The sequence below is a fragment of the Plutella xylostella genome, chromosome 25 (assembly GCF_932276165.1).
Source record: "Plutella xylostella chromosome 25, ilPluXylo3.1, whole genome shotgun sequence".
In the NCBI taxonomy this organism is placed as follows: domain Eukaryota; kingdom Metazoa; phylum Arthropoda; class Insecta; order Lepidoptera; family Plutellidae; genus Plutella; species Plutella xylostella.
In genome coordinates, this window is record NC_064005.1 from 3,072,428 (window position 1) to 3,100,195 (window position 27,768).

At 37.9% G+C, this 27,768-nt stretch overlaps 5 protein-coding genes across 7 annotated transcripts; 1 reads left to right on the plus strand and 4 right to left on the minus strand.

The window, feature by feature from the left end:
* Positions 1-4,453: 4,453 nt before the first annotated feature.
* On the minus strand, positions 4,454-7,202 carry LOC105380831 (5-hydroxytryptamine receptor 1A-alpha-like). The gene is made up of 4 exons (XM_048630423.1): positions 6,904-7,202; positions 6,581-6,715; positions 5,896-6,045; positions 4,454-5,651 (listed from the first exon to the last, which is right to left on the minus strand). The coding sequence occupies exons 1-4, from the start codon at positions 7,175-7,177 to the stop codon at positions 4,663-4,665; spliced, it is 1,548 nt and encodes a 515-aa protein (XP_048486380.1). The 5' UTR covers positions 7,178-7,202; the 3' UTR covers positions 4,454-4,662.
* Positions 7,203-7,221: 19 nt separating this feature from the next.
* Positions 7,222-9,113, minus strand: LOC105380830. Its single transcript, XM_011550437.3, has 3 exons — positions 8,825-9,113; positions 8,476-8,559; positions 7,222-8,193 (listed from the first exon to the last, which is right to left on the minus strand). The coding sequence occupies exons 1-3, from the start codon at positions 8,955-8,957 to the stop codon at positions 7,967-7,969; spliced, it is 444 nt and encodes a 147-aa protein (XP_011548739.3). The 5' UTR covers positions 8,958-9,113; the 3' UTR covers positions 7,222-7,966.
* Positions 9,114-9,808: 695 nt separating this feature from the next.
* On the minus strand, positions 9,809-17,628 carry LOC105380806 (carboxypeptidase B-like). The gene is made up of 6 exons (XM_011550414.3): positions 17,478-17,628; positions 16,934-17,140; positions 16,455-16,554; positions 15,865-16,173; positions 15,323-15,593; positions 9,809-10,158 (listed from the first exon to the last, which is right to left on the minus strand). Exons 1-6 carry the CDS (start codon positions 17,549-17,551, stop codon positions 9,857-9,859), a joined length of 1,263 nt encoding a protein of 420 aa, XP_011548716.3. The 5' UTR covers positions 17,552-17,628; the 3' UTR covers positions 9,809-9,856.
* Positions 17,629-17,930: 302 nt separating this feature from the next.
* LOC105380805 (G-protein coupled receptor 12) lies at positions 17,931-24,403 on the minus strand. Of its 3 annotated transcripts, XM_038107379.2 has the most exons (5): positions 23,896-24,393; positions 23,533-23,667; positions 20,514-20,663; positions 19,922-20,193; positions 18,595-18,860 (listed from the first exon to the last, which is right to left on the minus strand). In XM_038107379.2, the coding sequence occupies exons 1-5, from the start codon at positions 24,167-24,169 to the stop codon at positions 18,732-18,734; spliced, it is 960 nt and encodes a 319-aa protein (XP_037963307.2). In that variant the 5' UTR covers positions 24,170-24,393; the 3' UTR covers positions 18,595-18,731. The 3 variants fall into 3 exon arrangements, with proteins under 3 accessions (XP_048486159.1, XP_037963307.2, XP_037963306.2); XM_048630202.1 differs by lacking the exon at positions 19,922-20,193 and having other exon boundaries at positions 17,931-18,860; positions 23,896-24,390; XM_038107378.2 differs by having other exon boundaries at positions 18,724-20,193; positions 23,896-24,403.
* Positions 24,404-26,114: 1,711 nt separating this feature from the next.
* Positions 26,115-27,768, plus strand: LOC105380804 (39S ribosomal protein L40, mitochondrial). The gene is made up of 5 exons (XM_011550412.3): positions 26,115-26,243; positions 26,331-26,423; positions 26,630-26,800; positions 27,055-27,253; positions 27,605-27,768. The coding sequence occupies exons 1-5, from the start codon at positions 26,209-26,211 to the stop codon at positions 27,719-27,721; spliced, it is 615 nt and encodes a 204-aa protein (XP_011548714.3). The 5' UTR covers positions 26,115-26,208; the 3' UTR covers positions 27,722-27,768.

Here is a 27,768-nt window from a genome sequence, read left to right on the forward strand (position 1 = left end):
CAGTTTCAGGAAAATCCATGGAAGTAAAAATCTCTACATTGGCAAAAAAAGCCCTTACTTTTTTCTTAACTTTTCAATCATCAGTTGAATTTACTTTAGTTTCCGCGCAAACCAGCCTTTTTTTGGACTTTATTCAAAGTAATACTTACTTAAAATTGTCTCTTCCATCCAAACTTTTTTGTACTATTTTATATACATATGATATGTTTTCTTAATGTTGCAAAATAAAGAGTATTATATTCTATTTTATTGTTGAGTCCTTGCTCAAAAAAGGAGGTAGACAGATAAATATTGTCTCCGCTAATTCTGCGATGCCGCGACCAGTTTCGAATGCGAGCGGTCAACCTTTGCACGTGGCGCGCGGAACTCCTAGATCCCCTGATCTTAACTGCTGAAGAACGTTTTCCTTCATAATTTGTGTACTGTGAAGCTAGCTAGCTATTTAAACTAATATATGTGTGCATAATACTTGTGCTGCAACTGCATCTTATACCACCATACGGTGTGTGCACGTGGCGCATGCTGTACTGGGAGCTGCCTGCTATCCGTGATTGTGCGTGGTTCTCAGGTTAGTGGAGACGTTTCTCTTTACCTCTGGTTGTAGCACTGTATTCCTCATACCCTTGGCCGAAGTCACCTAGCCACCCTATTAAATACAGTCCACTAAGTGTTGTCCCATGACCGCACATTTATTCTATTATTGTCAAATCTACAATGATCTAAGGATATCATCAGCAACGTCTATAAATTTAGTTAAGTACTTACCTCTACATCGTACCTAGTGGGCCAGTCACTAATATAAGCCGAAGAAAAGATAACCACACATATGCATTCGGAATGAACATTAGCACGTCGCTCGCCTGTCAAATAGCCCCCACCAAGTCGAGCAAAAAAGCGGCACGGCCGTACCATCCTTTTCTCGAAGCATTTCAGGCCATTTTCGACCCCCTATACTTCGTTGTGGATAAAACTAGAAGACTGAATTTTCACTGTAAAGACACGGTATGGCATTGTAAAGACACGGTAGTTAGTTATATTTCAAATTTCATTCAATTTGAACCAGTAGTTTAAGAATTATAACGGGTCAAAGTTTCTTAATTTTGTCACTGACTCATTCACTCACTCACGATCATAAAAATTCTAAGGCACTTCTAGCAGACGTAGAAGCTTCAAATTTGGAATATAAGTAGTGTTTGGTGTATGAATTAAGGGAAAACTAAAATATTTGGGGGCACGGTAATAGTGCCCCCACCAACTCGAGTAAAATTTTTCAATTTTGGTCCAGTTTTCTAGATAGGTACATAACTGCTTAAATAATTTCATAATCACATATCTGGGGGCACGGCATTGCCCCTGCCAAATCGAGCAAAAAATTCCCGTCATGCAAATTAAATCCGCAAAGGATGGATTACCTACCTACGGACAAAGCACATCAGGCTACCAGTGCTACCACTTATAGTCAAATTTTCTTTATGTACAATGAACTTTGTGTATTGGAAACTAAGGTTGTAATTTAATTAGGGAAATTTGATGCAGTACGAAGTATCAAAGTTACGTTTATTCATTACGTAGCCAAAAATAAAGATTCTTGATTCTTATCTCAAGTTTGCGATATATGTAGGTAGGTACCTACCAAACTAAGTTAACGCACCTACGTACCTAGAAGGTACCGAAAAGAAAAAAAAAGTAGAACTGTCTACAAAATACAAAAAGAAATGAGATCCCATCAAAAACAATACTTGTCAAAAAAAAACAAGTCTCGTAACTCAGTTGTTCTACGGTAAAAAGTTGTGAGATCCATGTAATACCAAGTCTTCTCCACGCACGCATCTCAATCTTAAAAATCTTTGTTTTAGGTATACATATAAATATATTGACTTGGTTATCGCACTAAATAATTTAATTAACACGTCAATATATTTATACAATAAAACATTTTTAAGATTGAGATGCGTGCGTGGAGAAGACTTGGTATTACATATTACATGGATCTCACAACTTTTTACCGTAGAAAAGCCGTAGAACAACTGAGTTTTTTTTTTTCCTTTTTCCTTTATCAACTGACGCTGAGTTGCAGAAAGGCACTTTAAGCTAATGTCGGCATTAAATCTATGTCTGTCTCTTTCTGTCCGTATACTGTCAAAGCAAGGCAGGTATACATTTAAGGTCATCATTAGCTTAAAGTTCCTTTCTGCAACTCAGCGTGAGTTACGAGACTTCGTTTTTTTGACGGGATACAAGTTATACGTCAGATTTAAAGACGCTGCATAAGGATTGGAAAAATAATGAAGTGGAATGGACTAGGTACTTAATTGATGACCTTAGGCTGAGATAATAGACAGGTGTAGCCATGAGATAACAAATAATGGATAAAGTTTCCTTTATCGTCATTCGAACTGGATGTTGATACTTGGTATACAATAAGGGTAATACCCCAGGAGGCTCTATTCCAAATTTCAGGTTTAGGAGACAAATAGTTTCCGAGATATTCATTTTTAAAATCGAGGAAATTGTATGGGAAATGACAGATGAGGTTATAAATGCAACTTTTTAAAAAAAATAGGCAATAGCGTTTTTATATGTACTTATACAGCCAGGTGACCATAACAATATTTACAAATACAAATGCCGTCAAACCCTCGGGACCAAAACCTAAAGATAGGTGCGACGACGAGCAAAGCGAGGAGGAGCGTGTTAGGTGCACATGTTCATCGAAACCAAAGCGTAGCGCAGCGAAGCGGAGCGGAGCGTTTACGACACAGTTCCTGATGTTCCTATATGACATATTTATGTGTCAGTTCACCGAGAATGTATGGAACATCACATTATAAAGTCAATATCTCAAAAACTACTGGTCTCCTAGATGTGGGGGTTGGAGGGGGAGGTTGCCCTCCCCTCCCCCCTTCCCCCCACACACCCCCTAACCTTTATTTCGAATGACGCTAATGGAAATTTTTACCCAAATAATTTGTGTTACGAGCTGTATTTTTGCTCAATAAGAACTTATTTTTTACTAACATAACTAACTATGTGTGAAAACTTTTAATTGGCTATGTATTATTAATCGTAATTTCTTATGTATAATGTTTAGCTGTAAGTTTTCCTATGAATAAATAAATAAATATGTATCTATGTATAGGTACAATGGAACATAAAAGAGTAGAGAATAATTGAGGGCGTTGCAATCTAAGAAAGTGGCCACACTATTATAGTATAGAAAACGGACAAAAGTATCACGATACTTTAGCAGAAAAAATCAAAACGAGAAATGTTTCAAATATTTACTAATTATAAAATGCGACTTTTTGGGGAGGTTTATGTTAAGAGAAGAAATTAGTAGGGGAGAGGGGGGCAGTCTTGAATGAATTTCATTAAATCAAATCAACTGTAACTTTTATTTCATTGTGTATTTCATAATGTTTTTTTGCACTGAAACATGTGTTGGTTATCCCATTATATAATTACTATAGGAGAAAAGTGATAGTATCACACATCGATATTTTATTACAGTTTTTTCTTGCTCAGGAAAAAGTTCAAATGTGCCCCGGCAATTCTTCTAAAACTGTGTTTACCGATTTTCCTGCAACAAATTATTTAATTGGTCAGAAAAGCAGTGACTTGCAAATTATTATGTCTGGAGAATTTATACCGACTCTTACACTGAGTTGCAGAAAGGATCTTTAAGTTAATGTCGGCATTAAATGTATTGTTGCCTTGCTTTGACAGTATACGGACAGAAAGAGACAGACATAGATTTAATGTCCACATTAGCTTAAAGTCCCTTGCTGCAACTCGGCATTACATATTCTTACAAATATTTTTACAATAGGTACTCTACACGGAGAGACCGACACACATAGACACCTACAGCTGTAAAACTTATCGATACCCTTTTTGAGTCGGGGGTTAGTAAAAAAGTATCTAGACCTGATGTTTTGACAACATTAGCATCCAGACCCTGATGTCATGTAACGTTTGACACTAGTATTTTCTAACCTCTATAAGAATAACAAATACACATTGAAAGGCATTCTATTACATCAAAATAGTACTTTTTTACAAGAAATATAAGCAATGTATGTTAATGGTTAGAAATTAAGTACCTACTCACCAGTATAAAACGCTGCTCTTTCATAAACATCGTATATATTGACTAATACTTCTCCAGCCTCATTCTCCGCCAAACATCGTAGGTAAACGCTGTAAATCATCTGTCTAGCTTCGCTGCGAATGGTTTTATTCATTTTCACTTCGTGAACAAACTCAACAATCCACAAAACTCCAAAATTAAGCAAAATTCGATTTGTTTATACAGGAACAGGGCGAGTTTGACATTCAAACCATAGAAACAGACCACAAATCACAAGTTTTTTTTTATTGCCAGGTTTAAATCTGTTTAGTTCCAAAAACATTAATCTCTTCTCTTTTGTGTTCAGCTGTAACTACTTAATTGGTTGTTGAGAGATGCTGACCAAATGTGACATGAAGCAAAGTTATTGGGAGAGGCATGGGACAGGCCTGGCTTCAGCAGTGGATGATAAGTTGGCTGGTGATGTTGAATACAATGATAATGGATATGAAATTGTATTTCCAAATAATTAACGTAACACAGATTAGGTTATGTTTATTTAAAGGCTCTTATTAGTTATATAATCACCAAAGTCATGATTTATGCTTGGAGCAGTGCTGTTTAAAATAAGATTTCAGTGCCGATTTGAAACCTTTATGCCACCAAGCATAAATTAAAGGATTTAAAATACTGTTCAGGAATCCCATAGTTAACAACGGTCCTCGTAGTAAATCATTCAGGCTGATACATTTTGGATTTCCAATTTTGTTTGTGCAAAACACATAGAATCCGACAACTATAAAATACGGTAACCATGTAACCATAAAACTACCAGAAGTGAGCATTACAATGACTACAGCCCTCAATCTTCGTGGGTCTTTGGATTTGTAATCGCCAGTTATGGTTTTGGTCACTCGATTGTACATTTGTTTAACTTTGTTAGGAGATGATTTTAGAGATGATAAGACAGGCACAGTTATACTTGAATTAAAGTAGTTTTCTTGATTCTCTACATTGTCATCAGTCACTCTTCTACTCGTATCATCACTATCAAAGCTAGTGTTATTATCATCACTTGAATTGAGCCCTTCAATGCTTTTAGACTTCACTAAAGTAGTCACTAGAACTTTGGTATTTTTGATGCGATGTAAATCTGGCATGGAACTTCTTCTGTGGATTGTTTTATCAATTTTGTCTGTAAATTTTACAGAAGGACTTTCGCTGCCCAACTTGTTGCCTTTATGGAGATGCTGGAGGTGTGTGGCGCATCCCCATGCAAAGGGAGGATCCTCCGACCAGGCCGGGTGGTGTGGCCTGGCGGGCAAATAGACTCTCAATCTGTCCTTAGATTTCACATAGACTTGTTTCTTGGCGTTATTTATATTTGTAAGGTTTTTTAGAGCACGAATTAGTATTTTCACATACAGCACGACTACAACTACAATTGGTATAGTACTAAGAATAGAGTTAATGAGAATTAGCCCTCCTGGAAACACAGATATGTAAGCGCAATGTGGTCCTTGCGTGCCTTTCAGTTCTTGGTTGACCCATCCGGTTGCTGGCATGAAACCCAGTATCAGACCTGCAAAAAAAACAAATGTATTAGTTATAACTACTTACTTGGAATAAAATAATTAATTTGCTATAAGTATAAGTACTTTGCCATAGGTGGGCGACAGACGATGGCTGTGTGATCATAGATAGGTTAGGTAATTATTATATCTATTAGGTATCGAGGATTTTATTAACATTACTGTTACCATGAATATGTATTTCTTAATTGTTTAAAACTCAGATAATTAACTAGGTACAGTAAAAAAACTTACCAACAAGCCAAATAATGAGAATGCCGATTCTGACTCTGGTAGTGTTTATCCATCTCTGGTAATACAATCCATGGATGATGTAAATGTACCGGTCAATGGCAATGAAACCCACACTGAATATGGACACCATCGTTGGACACACGAACATACCTGGGGATGGATAATAACATGAGTCAATTTATTGAGGAAGCAAACCCACTTATGACAGTGGTGGACGGTATGATCGAGATGATTACGATGCATTTGGCACATCAGACATCATACAAGACCCGATAGGTTCTTAAACAAACATGTTCACATGCTGGATGACCTATACCTACTGACCGTGATCATCTCCTTCTCCTGTTTTAATTATGTAAGTTGTACGTATCTAATAATTTTAGAAGGTAGGGTATAATAATCTTGTACTTTTCGACGGTCGAATGGCATAGTGGTTAGTGGGCCTGACTGCTATGCAGAAGGTCCCGGGTTCGATTCCCGGCTGGGGCAGATATTGGTTTAAAGACAGATATTTGTACTCGGGTCTTCGGTGTTGATATTTATATTGAATATGTATCTATCTAAGTATGTATTTGTGTAGATATATCAGCTGTCCGATACCCATAACACAGGCTCTGCCTAGCTTGGGGTCGGGTGGCCGTGTGTGAGATGTCCCCACATACTTATTTATTTATATATAACTTACCAATTTGAAATAAACACATGGCATCAGTAGCTACAACGCGATGCGCCGCGGCGTCTATGATGAGGGTCAGCCCGATGATGGTATCAGCCAGCGAGACGTTACCTAACAACAAATAAGTGCTTTTTGGCTGCTGACCTGAAATAATAAGTAAGAATTTGATTAAGTATTTGGTGAAATGTGGAGCACTATAATAAGCTTCCTAAGTGCATAGGTTAACTTCATCGTCATCACAACCCATCACTTCCCCACGGCTGGCTGCTGGGGCACAGCAGGTTTCCTTCCAGTTAAGTAATAAAAAAACCTAAGTAGGTAGGTAACCATACCTTTTCTCAAAATGAGTCCACTGGATATGACCACAGTTAGATTACTCAATATAATCACAGTTCCGAGGACATAGGCCACCGACCGGTACACTGTCAGATGGTCCATTTCCCGTATCCTGTAAGCTTCGTAGAGCACTTTCAGCTTTTCATTAGACATTTTGTCTGTGTAATTTGTCTCATTCGATGTTAGGATAGGGTCGATGACTGGAGATGTGTCCTCCATCATCGACGCATTTACTTCTACCATCGATCCATTGATCAGTGATATCAGCATTATGAATTTATGACTTAACTATTATTATTTAGTAGTGGTCTAGCTTCAGAACGTTCACTCTAGCTTCGATATACGATACTCGTTAACTACGAAGTTTCGTTTCAGAGTATCGAGGATATTATCAAGCAACAGTAGTCTCTCTGGATATTATCTAAACACAGAACTGCTAATCTGAAGATGTCACACATCTGACACAATGAGGATAACTGAGGGAGACATGCCAGCATTATATGTAGAAGCTAATAAATTACTGATAGGTTTACAGTAAAATGTTACTAGTTCATACTGAAATTAGAGCAGAAAATGACTTGAGGAAACTGTTAAGCGTATAAACTTATACAGACACTAGGTTGAGTAGGTACCTAACTACTTACATAGAGATAAAACATCTATTGTGCTATTTAATAATGACATCAGCTGATATAGTCTCCCACGAGTCGTCATTAACTAATTAAAGTATCGCCCCAGCACCTAAGTAACCTAAGTTTGTTCTTGATTTTATAAGTATCGGTAACTCTTATCTAAGTTGGTAATCATCATCATCCGACCCATCACATATATCTCCACTGATGGGGCACGGGTCTCCTTCCGTTGAAGGAAGGGTTTTATTTTAGGCCTAGTCCACTACGCTGGAGTAGGTAATAGTTTCAGATAATGCAGAAACATTATGTCCACACTATTCCAGCATTTCCAGCTCTAATTTTTGTCATAGATACGCCAAGAAAAAGAAGTTTAAGGTAAATAACTCTACGTAGATACTTAATTTAAATTTACTGGTAAACTTGAATTTCATGAACAAAATTTTATGACCGTGGTTTCCGTAGTCGTCTCCAATGACTCAGTAGTCGGCGACGAGCATGTGAAAACTTCCAACTTGTACAGTACGGTGCCTCCGTGCATCGGCAGCAGAACGCTCGCACTAAAGGAAGAGAGGCCCACTCCTTGTTCGGAGTATGCGATACACTCTGTACTGTTCGCTACTATTGTTAGCTCCACTCTGGATACCAAGATGTCTGCTGAAAATTGAAAATTATATATGTACTCATAGCTGTTCCCGCGAGCTTCACTTCGCCTTAAAAAGTTTTCCCGTGGGAATTCCAGGATAAAAAGTAGCCTATTTTCTTTCTCAGGGTCTAGACCATATGTATACTTAATTTCATTCAAATCCGTTCAGTAGTTTTGGCGTAAAAGAGTAACAGACATACAGACATTACTAAAATATAATATCTCGTTCTAAGTAGCTTTTTAAAATTAAACAAATACTTTTAAATAGAGTTAGGTATTGTGTGGGGACTTACGTGTATCGCTCCTGTAGTAGATGTCCAAGATTCTGTTCAACTTAACGTTGCCCCATACTTTTTGTTCCGTAAAGATGAGCTTGCCTGGTTATAAAAAAGTTGGTGTCTATCAGTCTCTATACATTAAAATACTAGTAGGTAAGGTATCTAATAATACCTTCAGGTACCTGCTATACCTACGTAGTTGTGACTAACACAATTTTATTGAGGTAGCTCAGGGAGCTTCATTAGTTTATTTAATCTGAAGATAAGACGCGTAACTATAATAAAATTTAATAAGAATATTCAGATCAAAGTGTTCGCCGATACGGTGAGAAGAACCTTTATAAATAGCAGTTTTAGCACTCACCTCTACAAGTTCCTAATGTCATCAATATTTTATAATACTGGACTCCGGACGCTAAAATAGATCTTACAAACTTATATCCACCTGTAAATTTCGCACAAAAGACAAGAAGCATGACTATTTGAAGTAATTTCATAGTAACTAGGTACTGAAACCTGAACGATTCAGTAAGTCTTGCTTGTTCTTGATCGCGTAATGCCTACATGAGCTATATTTAAGCTAGGCTGCCTCGGTAACTGTTAACTACCTGCTAGGTACATTTGACTTGAGAATATCGTTCAGCCGATGACATTATATAATAATAACAATATGTATGCAACTAGGTAATATTATACTTAGTAGGTTACACTTATACCACGCAAATATTTTTAGACTGACCCATAACTACCCAATACAAATCTTAAACTTGAATTTAGGTTTAATTGATTATAGCTTAATAGGTGAAACCATTTTAATATCGTTTAGCGCCGAGTCCCGAAGTAGTTTTTTTTAAATATTTGTATGGAATCGACATTATAGGGAGTAAGGGACCTGACTGTACTTACACATGAAAATTACACACTCTGTCCTGTATTTACAAAACAGTCTTTCAGGCTTTCTCAGAAACTAGTCGTACCTACCTTCAAGCTGTAAATTATCTACCTATGACCGCACACACGACTGTCGTGTAGCTAGTCATACTGTGTCATCAGTTCACCATAAGAACCTAATTATCAGCCAGTAATTGTCACGTAGCGTAGTGGAACGCCCTCCAGCTCGCTAGACCAGGAAGTGGTTGCATGAGGTAGGTCGAGAATAGTTATTACACTGCTTGGAAGAGGCCTTTTCATGTATTAGTCTACCCATGGATGCTCAGAAAAATCTTCAGACAGTTACAATCGCAACAACCGAAAATATAACTCTGTCTTATCTTCCTATAATTTAATCATTACCTATTCAACATTATGACACTGAATAAAAATTAGTGAGGATTTAAAAAACGATAACTTTTGATTATGATCAGTTTATTGACTAAACGAGATTATTATTATCACATTACCAACTGAGAATATAGCGAGCACCTTCAGCAATGCCGGCCCATGTTTCTGTGACCACCTGCTTGATGTATTGCGGAGGGACGATGAACCCGTATTCATAGCCGGGCAGCTCGAGGGTGTAGGTCATGGTCACGCCTACGGATTTGGTCCAGTCTCTCGAAGTTCCAGTGGTGTAGTAGAGGACATTAGCGGCATTCCCGACGATGTACGGCTCAGATTTGTCCAGAGCTACAGCGTCGATGGCTTGAGCCATGCGGACGCCAGCCAAGTGGAGGATAAGGCCGTTTTCTGGGAGGGTTCCTGAAAAAAAATCAGGCTTAGAGACTTTTTTTTATTCAAGGACCGTAATTTGGTATAGATTTATTTCAGTACCAGTTCGGAGCATTGCGGACCACTAGGGTTGGTTAATAAAATAAAATGGCTAATGGCACTGACGAACAGGATAGATTATAAACACTATTATTGCACTAATATGTATTTATTTATTTATTTATTTATTTATACACTTTATTGTACACATACAAATAAAAACATAAAAGAGAACAGTTACAATAAAAAAACACAAACGTATACAAAGGCGGGTTTATTGCCAAAAAGCAATTTCTTCCAGCCAACCTTCGACTGGGTGAAAGAAAAATGCCATTAGATCCCTTAACTAATTTGAGTAGGTACAATTATCAAACTGAACTTAGCCTATGATTTAAACCTAACCTTAAATTATCATTGAATAGATTACAACTACTTACAACATAAAATATACTTATAAAAATAACATCATACTTATATATAAATAATACTACATAAATATAAATACATATATATATATATATAAATATACCTATTTTACCTGCCAACCTAATGATTCAAAATAGTGATGCCTGACATTTTTTTTAAAAGTTGCCATTGATGGTGACTGTCGCACTCCCTCTGGCAAGGAGTTCCACAAACAAGCTGCCTTCATTGCGAATGAATCGCTATAAGAGGCGGCATTATGATCAGGAATGCTCAACAATTTGTTATCTACTGACCTCAACGCTCTGCCCTGAGAATGAGAACACAAAAACGAAAACTTGCACTTCAGGTATTGGGGAGATGAGGGGTTATTTAAAACACTGTACAATATGTTGAGAATGTGAGTATTCCGGCGAAGGCGAATTGGAAGCCACTGTAATTGAGCTCGATACTCAGAAATGTGATCATATTTGCGCAATCCGAAAATGAATCGGATGCACAAGTTCTGGAGACGTTCGAGTTTGTTGAGTAGCTCTTCAGTGAGGTCAAGATAGCTTACATCGGCGTAATCAAGAATAGGGAGCAGTAAGGACTGTGCCAACGTAACTTTAGTGTTCAGTGGTAGAAAGTACTGCAAGCGCTTAAGAGAATGGAAGGACGCGAACATCTTCTTGCTGACAGCATCTACTTGGGGAATCCAAGAAAGTGTGCAATCCATGATCACGCCAAGATTTTTTACCGAAGCTACGTATGGTATGACAGTCTGATCGTATGTGACTCTCATGACAGCTGACACGTCAATTTTACGAAGCATTCGTGAGCTTCCGAGGATAATTGCTTGTGATTTCGAGGGATTGAGCAGTAGACCGAAAGACTTGACCCACTTAGAAATAATTTCCAAGTTTTCATTAATACAACTCACGGCCGTGCTCAAGCTCTCAGGTGGTGCACCGGCATAGAGCTGAAGATCGTCTGCATATAGGTGGTAGTTAGAAGTAAGTTTGTTTGCCAGGATGTTGATAAACAGGGAGAACAGTAAAGGAGAAAGGACGCCGCCTTGAGGAACGCCAGCAAGAACTTGACACCAAGAAGAACTCTCAGCATCAGTACGTACACACTGCTGACGCCCTTTGAGATAAGACTCGAACCACCTTGTAACTGCCGGAGATACGTTAAGAGATTGAATAACACCAAGGAGTAACTCGAAGTCAACCGAGTTGAATGCATTGCTGAAGTCCAGCAACGCAAGGACTGTAAGTTTCTGATCGTCGATGTTGTGCCTGATGTCATCGGTGACTTTTATTAAAGCTGTAACTGTACTATGGCCTGGACGAAAGCCGGATTGAAATGGGTTCAGGAGTTGGTTGTTGGAGAGGTAGGAGGACAACTGTTCGAAGACTAGGCGCTCGAGAACTTTGGATAGAAAGGGTAGGATAGAAATGGGTCGGAACTGGGACAAGGACGTGGGATTAGGGACTTTTGGTAATGGAAGAATGAAGGCCTTTTTCCAAAGGCTGGGAAAAGAACTGCAAAGTAGAGAATAGTTCATTAAATTCGTGATGTGCGGTAAAATTACGTCCAGAATAGAAACTATCATGCGGGCACCGATATCATCAATACCTACAGCTTTGCTAGTAATATCAGAGATGCATCTCTTAACGTCACGGCCAGTAACAAGTTTGAAATTGAAAGAGGGGCAGTCAGGGATAGGCAAGGAAGAAAGATGATTAAGAGCTTCTGTTCTAATTTGATCATTTAGAACTAATGGAGGTGTAGAGAAATGCTTGTTTAGAGCAGAGAGGTCAATGTCGAAGTTAGAATTTGCCTTAGACTTCCCTATGCCCAGTGTTTTCAAAAAATTCCACAATTGTGAATTATCACAGTTTTCTATGGATGTATGGATGTATCGGCGTTTTGCGTCCCTACACACTCTATTGCAGCGATTCCTCAACTCCTTGTACACTTTCAGGTTCTCTTCAGTTGGTTGTTTCTTGTAGCGGTACTTGGCGTGATCTCGTTTCGTCATGAAGCCTTTGATCTTGTCCGTAAGCCACGGGGCAGGGAGCTGTTTGACACGGACAGGACGAAGGGGTGCATGTTTATTAAACAGGTTCGTGAGAAGAGAGTTAAACATAGTTACCCTCTCGTCAATATCGTCTATGTCGTTCAGCTGTGCCCAATCAATGGCTTTTGCATCCTCAAAAAGCCGCTGCAAGTCCACTTTTTTAAAATTACGTTGGAGAATAGTACGCTTTTTAGGTTTGGGAGTGCGGACCTTGTAGGAAACATAAAGAAGATCGTGGTATGAAAAACAATCAGCTGTGAACTGACCGTGTTTCATAACAAGATCTGGAGAAGAAACAATTATCAAATCTAGGAGAGTAGGTTCTGAGTTAGGCGGGTGGTGAGTGGCCTGAAGAGGTAAAATGTGAAGGTTTTTAGAAGTGACAATGGACTGCAAGGTATTAGAACGAGAGTTGTTTTTGAGAAGGCAAGTGTTGAAGTCACCCATGACGATGGTATTGTCGAATAAAGGGGAGAAATCTTCAAGAAGCTTCTCGAAGGAGGAAAAGTAATTTACAGTCATTGAAGGACTATAGCAAACTCCGAGGAGAATCCTGGTGTAGCCTAGACGCACTTCTATCAGAAGGTGTTCGGCTTTCTCAGAATACTCACTCGGAGATTTGCTGACGATGGTAAAGGGAATATGACTACGTAGATAGATAGCCACTCCACCTCCGCCTTTGTTAGTTCGGTCGTTCCGAATAAGCTGAAAACCTGGAAGAGGGTAAACGGATGAGTCAAGAGAAGGTTTTAGCCAGGATTCAGAGACAAGAATGGCATGAATATTATTATTATCAAAAGATGTAAGCATATCGGAGTAATGAGCCGGAATACTCTGAGCATTTATGTGAACTACATTCAGAGATTTCGGACAGTTCGAAAACGCATTGTTGAGATTCGAAAAGAGAGAAACGTATGACAAGTCACAACTGCTGGCTGTGGCAATAGAGGAACAAGAGAGAAAAGAATCATCGTCATCATCACTATGGGCAGAATCATAAATACTCATATTAAAAATATATACTTAATAGATACAATACAATATACTACTATGTAACTAAATATACTACTCTAAAACTATTTGTTATACTAAAATATTTTATAGTGCCACAAACTTATCTGTTCCGGTGAGAGCGAACTAAATTGGTCCATATAATCTATGTCAATATGAAATTCATTTAGTAAGTAATGAGGTATGGACCAATTTAGTTCGCTCTCACCGGAACAGATAAGTTTGTGGCACTATACCTGCACTATTATTGCCAAAAACCAAAACCCTATAATATTTTGTACAAAGAACATAATATAAGTGTCAAATACTTATTCTGAGATTTTGTCAAATATTTCACGTTTTCGTTACTAGATATAGTTCGTTACCGAATAAAATTACAGATTAACTACGCTTATGACATTGACAATTTGACATTGACACTTGAAAACAAACACAAAACAAAATTAAGAAATACGAAACTGAAGGTGGAATAATTTTAAAGAATAATTAATTACCTTCAATCTAAAGTTCGAAAAAAAGAACACTGAAAAACTTGGTAATTAGGCACTGAAAAACACACATTAGCGCTTGTCCTTGGACACAGTGGCCTTACTTCGCGTCACGGGTGCCGCGGCCGAGGGAGCCGGCTTGCTGGGCTTAGACAAAGCCTTGTCACCGGGTGCCTTCGCGGCCGCCGTGGTCGTCGGAGCTGCTGCAGGATGCTTCCTGCACAGCTCGTCCAGCTGCGCCGCCGACACGATCTTGACGCGGCTGTCATCAGAGAGCTTTACATACACGGCCCCATTGGCCGTCCAGCACGCCCGGATGCCGAAGTGCTTGCGACTGCGGCTGTACAGCTCCTGCCTTGTCCTCGTCAGGAACTCCGAGACCACCACTGAGCTAGTCTTAAGGCACTTCTTCTTGGACCAAATGGTTGCTTTTGTGGACATACTGGCTAGTCTGACAAGAATGGGACGCGGTCGCTTGGAGTTTGGTGCACCCAATCTTATGCACTGCTGCATAGAAGACTCTTGGAAGTCAGCGATCCCCAGCTTAGCCACAGCAATGTTGGAGATTACACCAGGAAGGTGCTCATTGGGGTCTTCTGATATGCCAGAGAAGAGCAAGACCTTGCGTCGACTCTGAGACTCTAGCTCGTCCACCTGCTGCATAAGGCCAACAACTTGGTCTTGGAGTAAGCGCAAGATGTCCATCACTGACTTTTTGAACGCCTCAAAGTCCTTAGTGAGGCTGTCGAGATCCTTCGTCTTCTCCGGGGTACTAGAAGCCTTCAGCCTCCGCTCGTAGTCCTCCATCCAGGACCCAAGCACCTTCTCTATGCCAATCTGTTTATTTAGGATGTCTTGTGCAGTGGCCATGATTGCTGTGTTTGTTTTTATAGTGTAAGGTTTGGCAGGTGAGTGCAGTTTGTTGCTACTGCATACAGTAATAGTACTTCAGTTGTAGTTTAAATAAATAGCAGTCAGCTGATGTTGCCAACAATTATTAGTCAACTTTATGTATATAATTATACCAAAAAACTGTATTGAGACTAAAAATTTGTATTTAAACAATAATTAATTAAAAGATCTAATTAATTTACTTGTTACTTTTTTTGCTGCTACCTCCCAAAAAAATTTAGGTAGTTGTATTTTGAATTATCTCATACAGACTTACCATTATTACCCCAAGCATACAAAAACATATTCCCGTAGCTATGCAAGGAAATGTACAGAGGAGTCCTGTTGACCTGACGCATCACCGCATCCCTGATCACCCTGGTCTCTGGTTCAGAGAAGGGCGCTGGACCCTCGTAGACGATGGTGCAAGGGTCGTTAGCCGAGTCGCTGGTGCCCCAGTAGTGGTCGAAGTTTCTGTTGCCGTCGACTCCGGGGCATTCGTCGGATCCAGTGTGGACGCGAGACCGGGTTTTACGCCACAGACGGTCCTAGATAATGAATTCAGTATAAAGTATATCTGGAGATCAAGAATTATACCGCATGTGTCGCATTAATAGTAAGCATCCACCTATCGGTATCGTAAGTATCAGACCTAACGGATTTTATAAATGTATGCAGAAACGACAGCAATTCTGGTGAAGTGGACGCACTTGTGTAAATTGAATGCGATGCGTCCGTTGCGTACGATGCTGAAAGGTGGACCTAGAGGTTACAATTACAAACGATCGAAGTTGAAACGATGGGTCAAAAATGACTTACCGAGTTCATGCTGTATTCATAACCATCGGGGTTAGCCAGGGGAATGATTATCCAGTCAATTTCAGTTGTCAACTCATCATCAGGATGGCTGATGAGCTGATCAATGATGTAGAGAGCGACCGGCGGGGTGATCCACTCGCGGGCGTGCACGGCGGCGTCGATCACGATCACTGGCTTCAGCTCGTTTTCGAAACGGGTCGTAGAGATCCTCACGTATTTGATCTGACGACCTTCGAAGGTCAGGCCGGCGTTGATAACGGTCACCAAGCCAGGGTTCTGCCTCGCTAATTCATCCAAATGGTTGTTGATCTGGGAGATAAAGAATATTTTAGAGTTTTTTTTCGTTTGTTACCTTCGCCAAACTAACTACTTACTTACCTATATTTGGACGCTTTCCTCATCTTCTCTTCTAAATCATTCCTTAACCCAAAGGTTGCCTGCAGCCCGCCTATTGTGTATTTTCCACTGTGTTTTTTTTTGGTTTGGTGTTTCAGTATCAATAAAGTAATAGGTATTCTACATTATAAAAAATATTTATGAGTACTTAAAAGGGTAATTTGAATGTGTGTCAAGGATATTGAGGTTCTTACGGCTTCATAGTCGTAGTAGGTGTCCCAGGACATCCCCTCGCCGCTGCGCGCGGCCGCCAGCCTGCTGAGCTCGATTTCTTGCTCTTCTTTCCGCAAAATCCTAGTGGAAAGCATAATATTAAAATTTACTTTTAATGGTTTGGTATCATATAAGTATTTTTTAATAGAATTTATAAAAAACAGCATTTAAGTATTATTTTTATTTTTTATTGTTAGGTTTATTTACGTAGGTATATTACAAAGTTTCATCATATTATAATCATATTTAGCTGTATTTAGCTGTCTTGGTGGTTAACTTATCAGGTAAAGATCGTAACCGAATCGGTAGATACCCCTATTCCGTTATGATCTTTACATTAAACATCGTCACTTTAACTGCTTTAACATAAAAAAACTATCTACAAACTTTATGATGGATATAAGTACCTAGGTAGTTGTATAGATAAGAGTAAAAAAACTCCTAATGAGCAATAACTTACTCAGCAAGGTTATCAGCAATCTTGGTGTACGTGATCTCCCTCTGATCGAAGTACGGCAACCATTGCTGCCTCTCTTCAGGAGACAGTTTCACCATTGCTTCTAGAACACCCGATGTAGACGCCTTAGTTGAGAGCAGGTCTAGAGCTCCTTTAGCACCTAGAGTTGCAAGCTCTCTCTGGGGTCCACGGATTTGGAATAACTGGTGACTGTACGAAAATTATTTCATGTTAGTTTGAATTAGAATTAGGTAAATTCCGATTAACTTTAGGTTTTGATTAAGTTTAAAGAGAGAAAAAAAGAAAAAAATCGTTTAAGTAACTATTTCAAACATGAAATAAAAGTTTAGAAATGAGCTGAGCGATGCTGCTGCTGATGAGCTTTCTGTTGCTGAAACGGTTTTAGTTCACCTTGTTGCTGGTAGGCCATAGCGCTGGTTTTCAGCTAGAACCCTGAACCCTAGAACCCTTAAGTAGTCTTGAATGTTCATGCAAACATTTTTGTTAATTCATCACCAATATGAAATACAAAATAAACAAAACTTACCCCTCATATTGTTCATGACGGCCGTACGTCGAGGATACAGCCAGCAGCAGTACACACGCCACTAGACGAGCCATGGTTAAAGGACCTCCAACGAAGAATGACCACACGCAGCTTGAAATAGCTTATTTTATCATATGGATCGGTATCTTAGTTATAAAACTGAATTAATGATAGGTTTTATCTTAAGATATCCCAATATTAAGATTTTATTGTTATTACTACTTAGTTGTAAATTTATATTGCTTAGAGTTATTTTATCTATATTGTTGTAGGTATCACATACTTCGTTACCTATGCAAGGTGAAAATAGAATATTCTCGAAATATAAAAAATATATATACTTAAGTAAGTATGTACCTACTTAGAAACAACGGCACAGCAAATTACTAAAAAGTTACTAACATGCACAAGGTTAAAGGTTAATAAATTTAATGGTCCTTTTTTGCCACCACTTCGCCACAACCCAAACTAGGTTCTACAACTGCAATACTGAGTCTCTGTAAAAACAATGGTAAAACAAAAAACTTACTTTTGTATAAATAACTGTATTTAAGAAATAATGGTGAACAATGGTGAAATGCTATCTTATGAACAGTCCATGGTGAAGTCTGAAGATTCTGATCTTCCAAACATATTTCCAATAGATTTTCTTGACAGACTTTTTGAAACCTGTATGCCACCACGCGTATATCACAGGGTCACACAAACTGTTACACACTCCCAAAAAGTACAACGGTCCCAGCGTCAAAGTCTCTATAGGAATACAAACATAGCCATTTATCAATATGTTGCAATTCACATAAACTATAATAGATACATAATACGGAGCCCAAGTGCAAACGAAACATGCAGTAACAAATATAACAGTTTTAACAGCTTTGAATTTGCTGGGCTGTGAGTTTACCGCTCGAGCTTTTCTGTAGTAATGCCTCATTTTGACCATTTTCTTCCTTATCAGCCTGTACCATTGCGGCTCGGGGTTCCCAGGTGGTTGGTCATTCATACTTGTCATCGATTCCATATTATCTATCTCATGCATCTCAATCTCGCTACAACTCTCCCCACTCAAAGTGTTAGTAGAAAGCGTGATCGTTACAGTTGTCTCTGAAATCTCATCATACTTTTTGCATTCATCTTCATACGCTTTATTGATGTATGCAATCTTGTGATTAGTTTCGCGGAAAGCCCTTATGTCATCGACGGCCTTGACAGCGCGATGTAATATGAGGAAGTAGAGCACGCAAACCATGATGATTACCAGTAATGATATAATGGAGACCACGACAAGCAGGGCTGGTGGGAAAACGGCAATGTACCAGCATCGGTAGTTGGTGAATGTGAGCCCCGTCCACCCCATGGCAGGCAAGCTTGCAATGGATATCGCTGAAATAAGAAAGTGTAATTTTATGTAAATCATGCACTGAAAGAGCCGAAATAAGTAGGTACCTGCCATGTTTTACTTGTACTTAAATTACATTTCAGGTACCTATTAAACTTAATTGTGTTTGTGGCGTGAGATGTTAGGTAAATAAGTATACCTATTACACAGACCTGTCCTATTACCTATATTGGCAAGAAAAAAAAACTAGATGAAGACAAAAATTAAACAAAACATTAAATACATTTTAATATACTTCGATACTTATTTAAGATAACTAGATTATAGTTATAATTTATTTAAATAACTAAATAATAGAGAGCTATATAGCTAGGTAGGTACGAAGTCATGGAAAGGGTTTTAATAAAGGATATTATTAGAGATATACATCGTATCTTCTAGAGATCTACTTAAGACATTTTTTCTTGCAGCAGTGCTGTATAAGGTATGATTTCAGTGCTGATTTAAAACCTCTATGCCACCAAGCATAAATTAAAGGATTCAAAATACTGTTCAGGAACGCCAATGTTGCTAGTGGGCCCCTTAATAAAGCATTCAGGCTGATACATTCTAGGTTTCCAATTTTGTTTGTGCAAAACACATAAAAGCACACAACTATAAAAAATGGCAACCACGTAATTATGAAACTACCAGATGTAAGCATCACTATAGCAACAGCTCTTAATTTACGGGGTTCTTTAGACTTGTAATCGCCATTCAACTTTTTGGTTACTCGATTGTACATTTGTTTTACTTTATTTGGAGATTGTTTTAGAGTTGAGGCGGACACATTGTTACGAGAACCGTCATTGTAGTCAGAATGAATAGTGAGTATACTCAGTTTCGAATCAAAGTTGTTTTGTTTACTCTCTACATTATCACCAGCAGTTACTCTTCTATCATCACTGGAATTAAGTTCGTCGATACTTTTAGCTTTAACATTATACGGAAGCATCCTATTAGCTTCAGCTTTTTTGATACGATGCACATCTGACATAGAACTACTTCTGTTGATTCTTAGACCATTTTTATCTGGGAATTTGTTTGAATAATTAATGTTGCCCACCTTGTTACCATTCAGGTTACCACGATAGATTCTCAATCTATCACTAGATTTTACGTTGATCTGTTTCTTGGCGTTGTTAATAGTTTTAAAGTTTCTAAGAGCACGGATTAGTATTTTTACGTACAACACGGCTACTACAGCAATTGGTATAACACTGAGAATGGAGTTTATTAGAATAAGCCCACCGGGAAACACAGATATGTAAGAACAACGGGTGCCTTTGAGTTCTTGGTTGACCCATCCGGTCGCCGGCATGAAGCCAAGGATCAGACCTGCAAAGTGAGTGAGGGTAAACACATAATATAACTACTTTCTTAATAATTAGTAACAAACAATAAAGCAACGTAAACATATAGGTACTTTAGGTACAACAATGATTAAATTTCCACAGATAGATAATAAACATCGGACGAAAATAATAAAATTGTTATGTACACTAACTAAAACAATAGGTATAAGGAATCATTTGTTAGCTTTGTTTGGTTTTAGAAAACTTACTTATATTTTTTTTACTTAGGTATCTGCAACACAAGACATGAAACTACAGTTAAGATTATTAACTGTTTCGCAGAGATACGTTTTAAAAACTTACCAACAAGCCAAATAATGAGAATGCCGATTCTGACTCTGGTAGTGTTTATCCATCTCTGGTAATACAATCCGTGTATAATATAAATGTACCGGTCAATGGCGATGAAACCCACACTAAATATGGACACCATCGTCGGACATACGATCATACCTGATGAAAATAGACGTCATGAGTCAATCAATGTTCCATTAAGGGTCTGCAATAGGGAATCGAGGGTTGGCATTGTCATAGAATTATGTAGTAAATGATGCTCTACAGCCTTGAAAAAAATCACACAGGTAGTTGAAGAGTCTAGCTAGGTGCTGAATCATTCGAATTTAAGTAAATGATTATGGATAACTGTAAATTAATTTCAGAATATCAAGAAAAACCAGTCAATCACACTCCCGTATTGTAACAACTGTGTCGTAATTATAAAGAATTTTCATATGATTTTTATCATATTATAAAGTTAAAGGCTTGGACTAGGCGCTAAATACCTTGTTTTTTAATAAACACACACTTATTTTGTGTAAATTAATCCCAAACTTGAGCAATTTTTTTCCCTCAAATCTTCATACAAATATCTATGGCGGCTTTCTGTGTTATAAAATCATAAACACAAGTGACGTTTGACTCAGTTGGCCGCTGGCCTCCAAAGAAGGGTCACGTCGGTTTAGGCAGCACTGACAGCTCGCGATCTTATCGTGTACAGATACAAAATCACTGCACATTGGTTGTCATTGCACTTTTTCAACTTTTATGACACCAACATAATTTGATTTGAAATTGAGGAAGCATAATTCTTCCAGTATATTCAATACATTAAATTAAATTAGATAGTGTGCAATATTCTCGTGATATTACAGTCTCGTAAAGGTCTGATGAGGAGCAGGAATATAGCGAATGGATCTAAGTGATGACAATACGCAAGAACATTAGGTTAGGGATCAAAAATACAGTCTCTTGGTGCTGGTTGAGGTATGGTCTCGTGAGGATCTGATGAGGGCAGTAACACGGTGGTGGCTCAATTTTATTTCAAAGATGTTAATAGCTAAAAGCATCGAGTTTGGGCTATTAAGTATGTTTTTCAGAGAGAGAGAAAGAGATTTTGTTTTTCCTCTGGATGTGTTAGGTTTACTGGGTTTACTAAGTTCATTCTGTTAATGGCATCAAGTTGTTATGTGTTCATAAGTAATAATTATTTATTAACAAAATGCTGTTGATTCTCCACGAAAATGTAAAAATAAAAATAAAATAAATAAAAATAAATTCGTAACGTAAAATTGTCAATGACGGAATTTCTTCTATAGACAGTAGCCACAAAAAAAACAAACGATAGATGGCGTGATTTGAAGATAAAGATACATTTTTTCGACACATAGACAGCAACAACAAAAAAAAATACAGATTTAAAGAAAAGAAACACATACTTATACAAAACAACAAAGAAAAAAAAGGATACACATCAAAATAACTGGAAAAAATATAAGCCCCAATTTACTTGTGTGGGACAGGGAGTACCATAATATTTTTTTTGGGGTACTCCCCATCTATGCGAAATATCAGCTTGATATCTTTACCCGTTTCTGAGAAAAAGGGCGGTGACAGACAGTCAGTCAGACAGACGGACAACAAAGAGATCCTATAACGGTTGCTTTTTTTCTTTTGACGTTCGAAACCCTAAAATTAAGTAAAAATATTATGCTGCCAAAAAATGTACTTACAGGTATTGAAAAAGCGGTATATAAACAAATTATACCAGCAGAGGGTTCACCATTTAGCTGAATGTTACTTAGAAAACGGCCTTGAGTGGCGGTCAAGTTGGTCCCCGCCTGCGATACTTTCCATTAACATTGGGACTCGTTTTCATGTTTTTAGCGTACATTCAGGTTTTTAGTTTTTTATAATTGTATTTTTTTTATTTGTAACTTTTTAGTTGTTTTTATTTTATGAAATTTTACGTCGGTAGGTAGTTCATGATCATTTTTTATTTCAATAATTTTGGTGTTGTTATTTAAATACCTTCAATATGCATATTTTTGTAATGTGAAAATCAAGTCCTTTCATTTGATACCTTACACGGCAAAGTTGAATTATTATTTTTTCGATCATCACGTTATGTCCTCAAGAGGGCGCTATGTACATTTTAATGGAACGTCACATAGCCTATATAGCCATCGCGCCATCAATACGCTTCTAACAATACCTCATACATCAAAATCTATCAAGCCGTTTAGGCTACAGGAGGGAACAAAGAAACAGACAAACATACATATATACATACATACAATCAAAAAACATTACCCTCCTCCTTCGGCAGTCGGGTAAAAAGGAGTAAGACAGGGGGTCATTCTGAACTTTTGCTCTACGAGTTTTGGAAATTAACAAAAAAAAACCTTTTTCATAGAAACTTTGTTGGACATGTGACTTTTTACCATGGAAAACGAATATTTTTTTTCGCGAATTTGCAAATCTCGTAGAACAAAAGTTGTTCAGAATGACCCCTTGAGTCATCCCCTTTTGGCTTAGTATAGCCCTTTTGCGACACTATGTATTTACTTTGCTTGGTCGTCGGGGTTCAGTTGGCTGGAGGATGCCCGAAACTTATTATCTACACTTTAATTCTTTTAGTTACCTTTCTACAAGTAAATACCACATTTGTTTGAGAAAGCTAATCGGGTTCCGAGTATAGAGTAAAGTGGCACCCCTATTAATTTCTACTCTTTCCTGGTGCCTACCAGTGTAAGTAAGAATTATACTTACCCTAAAATTACCCAAAATGTACTTGAACATAATTGTCAATAAAGTTGGTGAGTAAAAGTTTATCGACCCACTGTGCAAACTTACATGTGTGCGTGTCACTGCGTGTGCTGTGTGAAGAGCATTGAAAACCCAAAATTGGCGCGGCACGTCACCCTGTACGGGCCCTTAAAGGCTTTTATTTGATGTGTTAATTAGCATACCTGCCTGCCACTTTAGAAAATTACGTGATGGCGATAACTTAATAATATACAGTGTAAGTTTAATAAAGACTTACCGATTTGGAATAAACACATGACGTCAGAGGCGACGATGCTGTCCACGGTGGTGCCGAAGATCAGGGACATGCCGATGATGGTGTCGGCTAAAGAAACGTTGCCTAGAAGCAGATAAGTGCTTTTCGGCTGTTGACCTGAAAATTCATTTACAAATTGACAACATTTTCCCTAGAATACTATCTATTTGTTAGCTTATATGTATAGGCAATGATCTTGATGTTGATTTAACTATTGTACTAGTTTATTGCATAGTGTTTGTTGTATGGTAGGTAGATGTAGAATTCACTTAAAATGGCATTCTTAAATTCAGATTAGCAACACCATTAAATACAGTGAACATAGTTAGTGGTTATTTTACCAACCTTTTCTCAAAATAAGTCCACTGGATATAACGACAGTCAGATTGCTCAATATGATCAAAGTGCCTAGGACATAGGCCACCGACTTATACAGCATCAGCTGTTCTATCTCCCTCGCTCTGTAGGCCTCGTAAAGACTGAACAACTTTTCAGGGGTCACAGCCCCTGTCACATTAGTCTCATTCGACGTCGTAATGTTCAGGTTGAAGGCACTAGCTATTTGCTCTAACGTCACATTAGCTTCAAGCACCGACGCGTTGACCATTGAACCCAACATTTTCGATTAGCTAAAACACAACACAGTCCAAAGTAACCATAGAGTAACCTTTATAGCACTGTTTACTTTAAATCGGTGGTCCAATCGGCTGCGCGCGCGCACCGTTGTCTAAACACACTAGTGTAGTTTGGAGATGCCAAACATCCGACATGATGAGGATAACTGACGGAGATCTGCCCGCTTATTGTTGTCACCGAATGGCCGATTTATGTGCCCAGGGTTCCGCAGTGAAGGTTTCCTAACTCTAATATTTATGTAACAATTTGTGTAGATATTGATGCTGGCATCATTATCAGCTGTCCGATATCCTAGTCACAAGTTCTGCCGAGCTTGGGGTTAGATGGCCGTGTATGAGATGTCCCCACATTTATTTATTTTATACAGTATAGTTAAGTATACTATTTTTTTTTTTATAGAAGAATGCTTGGATTTTGGTTGATATGTAATATTAAATACATAATTATATATTAATATTTAATTAGTGAGGTGGGCATCAAAGTAGAACTTCGGTGTTGCAAAAAGGGTAAAAGTACTTACACACAAACCTAAGTACTTATAGAATAGAATAGAAGATCGACGCACTTACCCCATAATTATGTATACTTACAGTCATCGAGGTATAGTCAATCATAAGGAAGCAGGTAGATATGTACGTACATAGGTTACCTATCTACGGAACCCATATGCTTTATGAATTCAATTACCATAAGCAGTTACTGGGTAGGTATAATACTTTACCAGGTCGTTTCGTTGTTAAACAATAATGTTGCGGACAATTATTTTTATGGGAAACATTAGGGTTTCTTTTGGAATACAAATCATCAATTAGGTATTATTTCTATAATGAGGATGTGACATGGGCACTAAAGAATTTTAGTGTAGCATTGGCTTCTTTAATAGGTACGAATACCAACCTAACATATACTTAGCTTTAGTTTATTTTTTCATAATGTACCTAAGTAGTTACATTAGGTACTTAGGTAAGTTAGGTATACTTACCTAAAGGTTAAGACAATGTATTGGTAGAGGTACCTAACTTTAGTATACCTATACAGGGTACTTAATGATTTATCCCACTGCAATGTTACATGAAGGGAAAGTCTCATTTCAGTAATAATTATGTAAGTACCTATTCTCTACGTATTCTATTCTAATATTTGACGGCCGACTGGTGTAGTGGTTAGTGACCCTGACTGCTAAGCCGAAGGTCCCGGGTTCGATTCCCGGCTGGGGCAGATATTTGTTTAAGGGCAGATATTTGTACTCGGGTCTTGGGTGTTGATATTTATATTTAGTATCTATCTATATATGTATTTGTGTAGATATATCAGCTGTCCGACACCCATAACACAGGTTCTGCCTAGCTTGGGGTCGGATGGCCGTGTGTGAGATGTCCCCACATATTTATTATTTATTTATTTAATATCTACTACGGGGGTAGGCCGTTTCGAATGGAGCTTTTGTGTCTCTTAAGAAACTTTTACTGCGTTCCTAATCTTGGGCCATTTCCAACCTAGTAAACTATATTTGCTTAATCTCTAATATCTCTATAGATTTCCTCACGATGTTCGATCACGGTAAGTGCACCTGTAAGTACTTATTATTACTTAACTACTATTTTATTGTAAGTATAACCTACATGCTACATGTACTTGCCAGGGTTTTTCGAAAGAGGACCGAGATCTTATTTGTTACGCCCGCCTCCAGTCTCTTTGTCAAATTCATAAATGCTGAAGGTAGAAAAGTTTCACTATTACCGAGAGATTACCGACCAATTTTATTTACCGACACATTTGAACAAAAACCGCCAAATTTGCGGCCATTGACTTGACAGGTTGATTAGAAAACTCAACACGTATCCTGTCAGGGAAAATGTATAAAGTGTAAAAGAACGGGCCCTTGGATCGACTTACACTGACATTTAAAATACTGACTGTCAGTGTCAAATTTGTTAATCTGTCATTATCTGTCAAAAGTAGAATTGTAAATAGATCCGGATTTTATTTAATTTTCATAAGAAGAAAACAATATTAAACAATATGTTTAACTTATCCTTGCTCCGGCAATTCACAAGGTATATCCATATACCGTTTAGTATGTTTACATTTAAGATTCTTAAGGCAATCTGTAACCTAACCTATAAACGCTTCATTGATTTCAGATTATCACTATCGCCTGGTTTAAAGATTCAGGCTAATTCAAGGAATGTTAGCACAACCAGTGCACTTCAGTTTAATCTAACGTATCCACTATGGTAAGTATAAACTTCTTAAATAAAATTTAAAGTAACTATAGTACCTATTTATAAGTATGAACCTAAAGTTTTCCCTGTCTATTCATTTACTGTCCTAAATCTCTGCTGATAAATGTTATACTTATCTAAATACTTACTAAAATGCAAACCTTCCACGAAGCAAGCATTAAAATATAAAAAAAATACCTTAAAAAAACATTCTCCAGTGCAGAGCCATTGAAAAAAAAGAAGAAGATTGATCCAGCTATCGTGAAGGCGCGTGAAGACCGCCGTCGTAAGAAAATAGAGAAGCAAATCAGACGGTTGGAGAAGAATGCCCGGCAACTGAAGCCTATTGATGAGTTGGAGGTGCCTCTCAATCTCATTGATGAAGGAAAGTAAGTAAAACAATTTATAAGTAATTCAATAACAGATCCAGACTTTTTCTGTGGATTTGCAATTGTTCAGGGTGACTACCATGAAATTAAGCCACTCTGAACATCAATGCAATTGTTTCTGTAATTTTTATGTCACAGTGTAACTGTGAGCTACAGCTATAAGTTTTAATCTGACACCAAGAAATTTACCTTTATATTCCTCAAAATGGCTCATGTTTAACTTGATTTTTATAACAATTGACCAAATGTTTCAGGAAGCGACAAAGACCTCAAGTGAAGCTGAGCTCTGAAGAAGTGAATGCCCGAGCGTTGCTGCAGAAGGAATGGTCCAACTACAAGCGGGAAGAATACATGGCGCACGTGAGACAGATAGACAGGATCATGGCCGCACAGAAGCGAGCTCTTGACCAGCTGTACGAAGTGTCGGAGGACCTGTACAACGAAGCTATAATGGTATGTGGATTTTGATCATATTTTAATATGGAAAAAGTATTTATTATCCAGTTATTATTTTCCAAGTACCACCACTTTTTCGAATTATCATTTACGCCAGTTTAGATCCCTCCATGATGTTACAAATATTGGCTATGTAGAGCTGGATTAGGCTTTGTCTATAATATTCTTTCTATACATTGAAAGCTTGTCAACAAAGTATCTTATTTTGTAATCTTGTAATATTTGTACAATAAAGAGTTAAATAAATATTTTTTGTAAATATGCTAGAAGTTTTCTAATTGTTACTGTGTTTCGTTTTATCAGTGATTTTCGAATTTGGAATACATTTTTCTTTATTTTTATCAACAGCCAGACCTGCAGTTCATCCCGTTCACGGCCCGCGGCCCCGTGGCCACACCGCCTATCAAGAACTACGAGTCTCCCGACGGCGAGTATATAGATGTGTCTAAGAAATGGGATAATTAAGTCGTATATAGTTTTCATAATTAGAAATATAAATAGTTAAATTGTTA

Coding starts and splice junctions, on each gene's coding strand:
- LOC105380831 (XM_048630423.1), bottom strand. CDS start 7,177: ATGCTGATATCACTGATCAATGGATCGATGGTAGAAGTAAATGCGTCG. Junction 6,046..6,580: donor CATGTGTTTATTTCAAATTG/GTAAGTTATATA, acceptor ATCCATCCCCAG/GTATGTTCGTGTGTCCAACG. Junction 5,652..5,895: donor TCTCATTATTTGGCTTGTTG/GTAAGTTTTTTT, acceptor TTTTTTTTGCAG/GTCTGATACTGGGTTTCATG.
- LOC105380830 (XM_011550437.3), bottom strand. CDS start 8,957: ATGAAATTACTTCAAATAGTCATGCTTCTTGTCTTTTGTGCGAAATTT. Junction 8,560..8,824: donor GACATTAGGAACTTGTAGAG/GTGAGTGCTAAA, acceptor TTTTATAACCAG/GCAAGCTCATCTTTACGGAA. Junction 8,194..8,475: donor CTACTACAGGAGCGATACAC/GTAAGTCCCCAC, acceptor TTCAATTTTCAG/CAGACATCTTGGTATCCAGA.
- LOC105380806 (XM_011550414.3), bottom strand. CDS start 17,551: ATGGCTCGTCTAGTGGCGTGTGTACTGCTGCTGGCTGTATCCTCGACG. Junction 16,555..16,933: donor ATTGCTGATAACCTTGCTGA/GTAAGTTATTGC, acceptor GCTTTCCACTAG/GATTTTGCGGAAAGAAGAGC. Junction 10,159..15,322: donor GTATGCTTGGGGTAATAATG/GTAAGTCTGTAT, acceptor ATTTTTTTTCAG/GAACCCTCCCAGAAAACGGC.
- LOC105380805 (XM_038107378.2), bottom strand. CDS start 24,169: ATGTTGGGTTCAATGGTCAACGCGTCGGTGCTTGAAGCTAATGTGACG. Junction 20,664..23,532: donor CATGTGTTTATTCCAAATCG/GTAAGTCTTTAT, acceptor TATTTTCATCAG/GTATGATCGTATGTCCGACG. Junction 20,194..20,513: donor TCTCATTATTTGGCTTGTTG/GTAAGTTTTTAA, acceptor CTCACTTTGCAG/GTCTGATCCTTGGCTTCATG.
- LOC105380804 (XM_011550412.3), top strand. CDS start 26,209: ATGTTTAACTTATCCTTGCTCCGGCAATTCACAAG. Junction 26,244..26,330: donor TTGCTCCGGCAATTCACAAG/GTATATCCATAT, acceptor CATTGATTTCAG/ATTATCACTATCGCCTGGTT. Junction 27,254..27,604: donor TGTACAACGAAGCTATAATG/GTATGTGGATTT, acceptor TTTTATCAACAG/CCAGACCTGCAGTTCATCCC.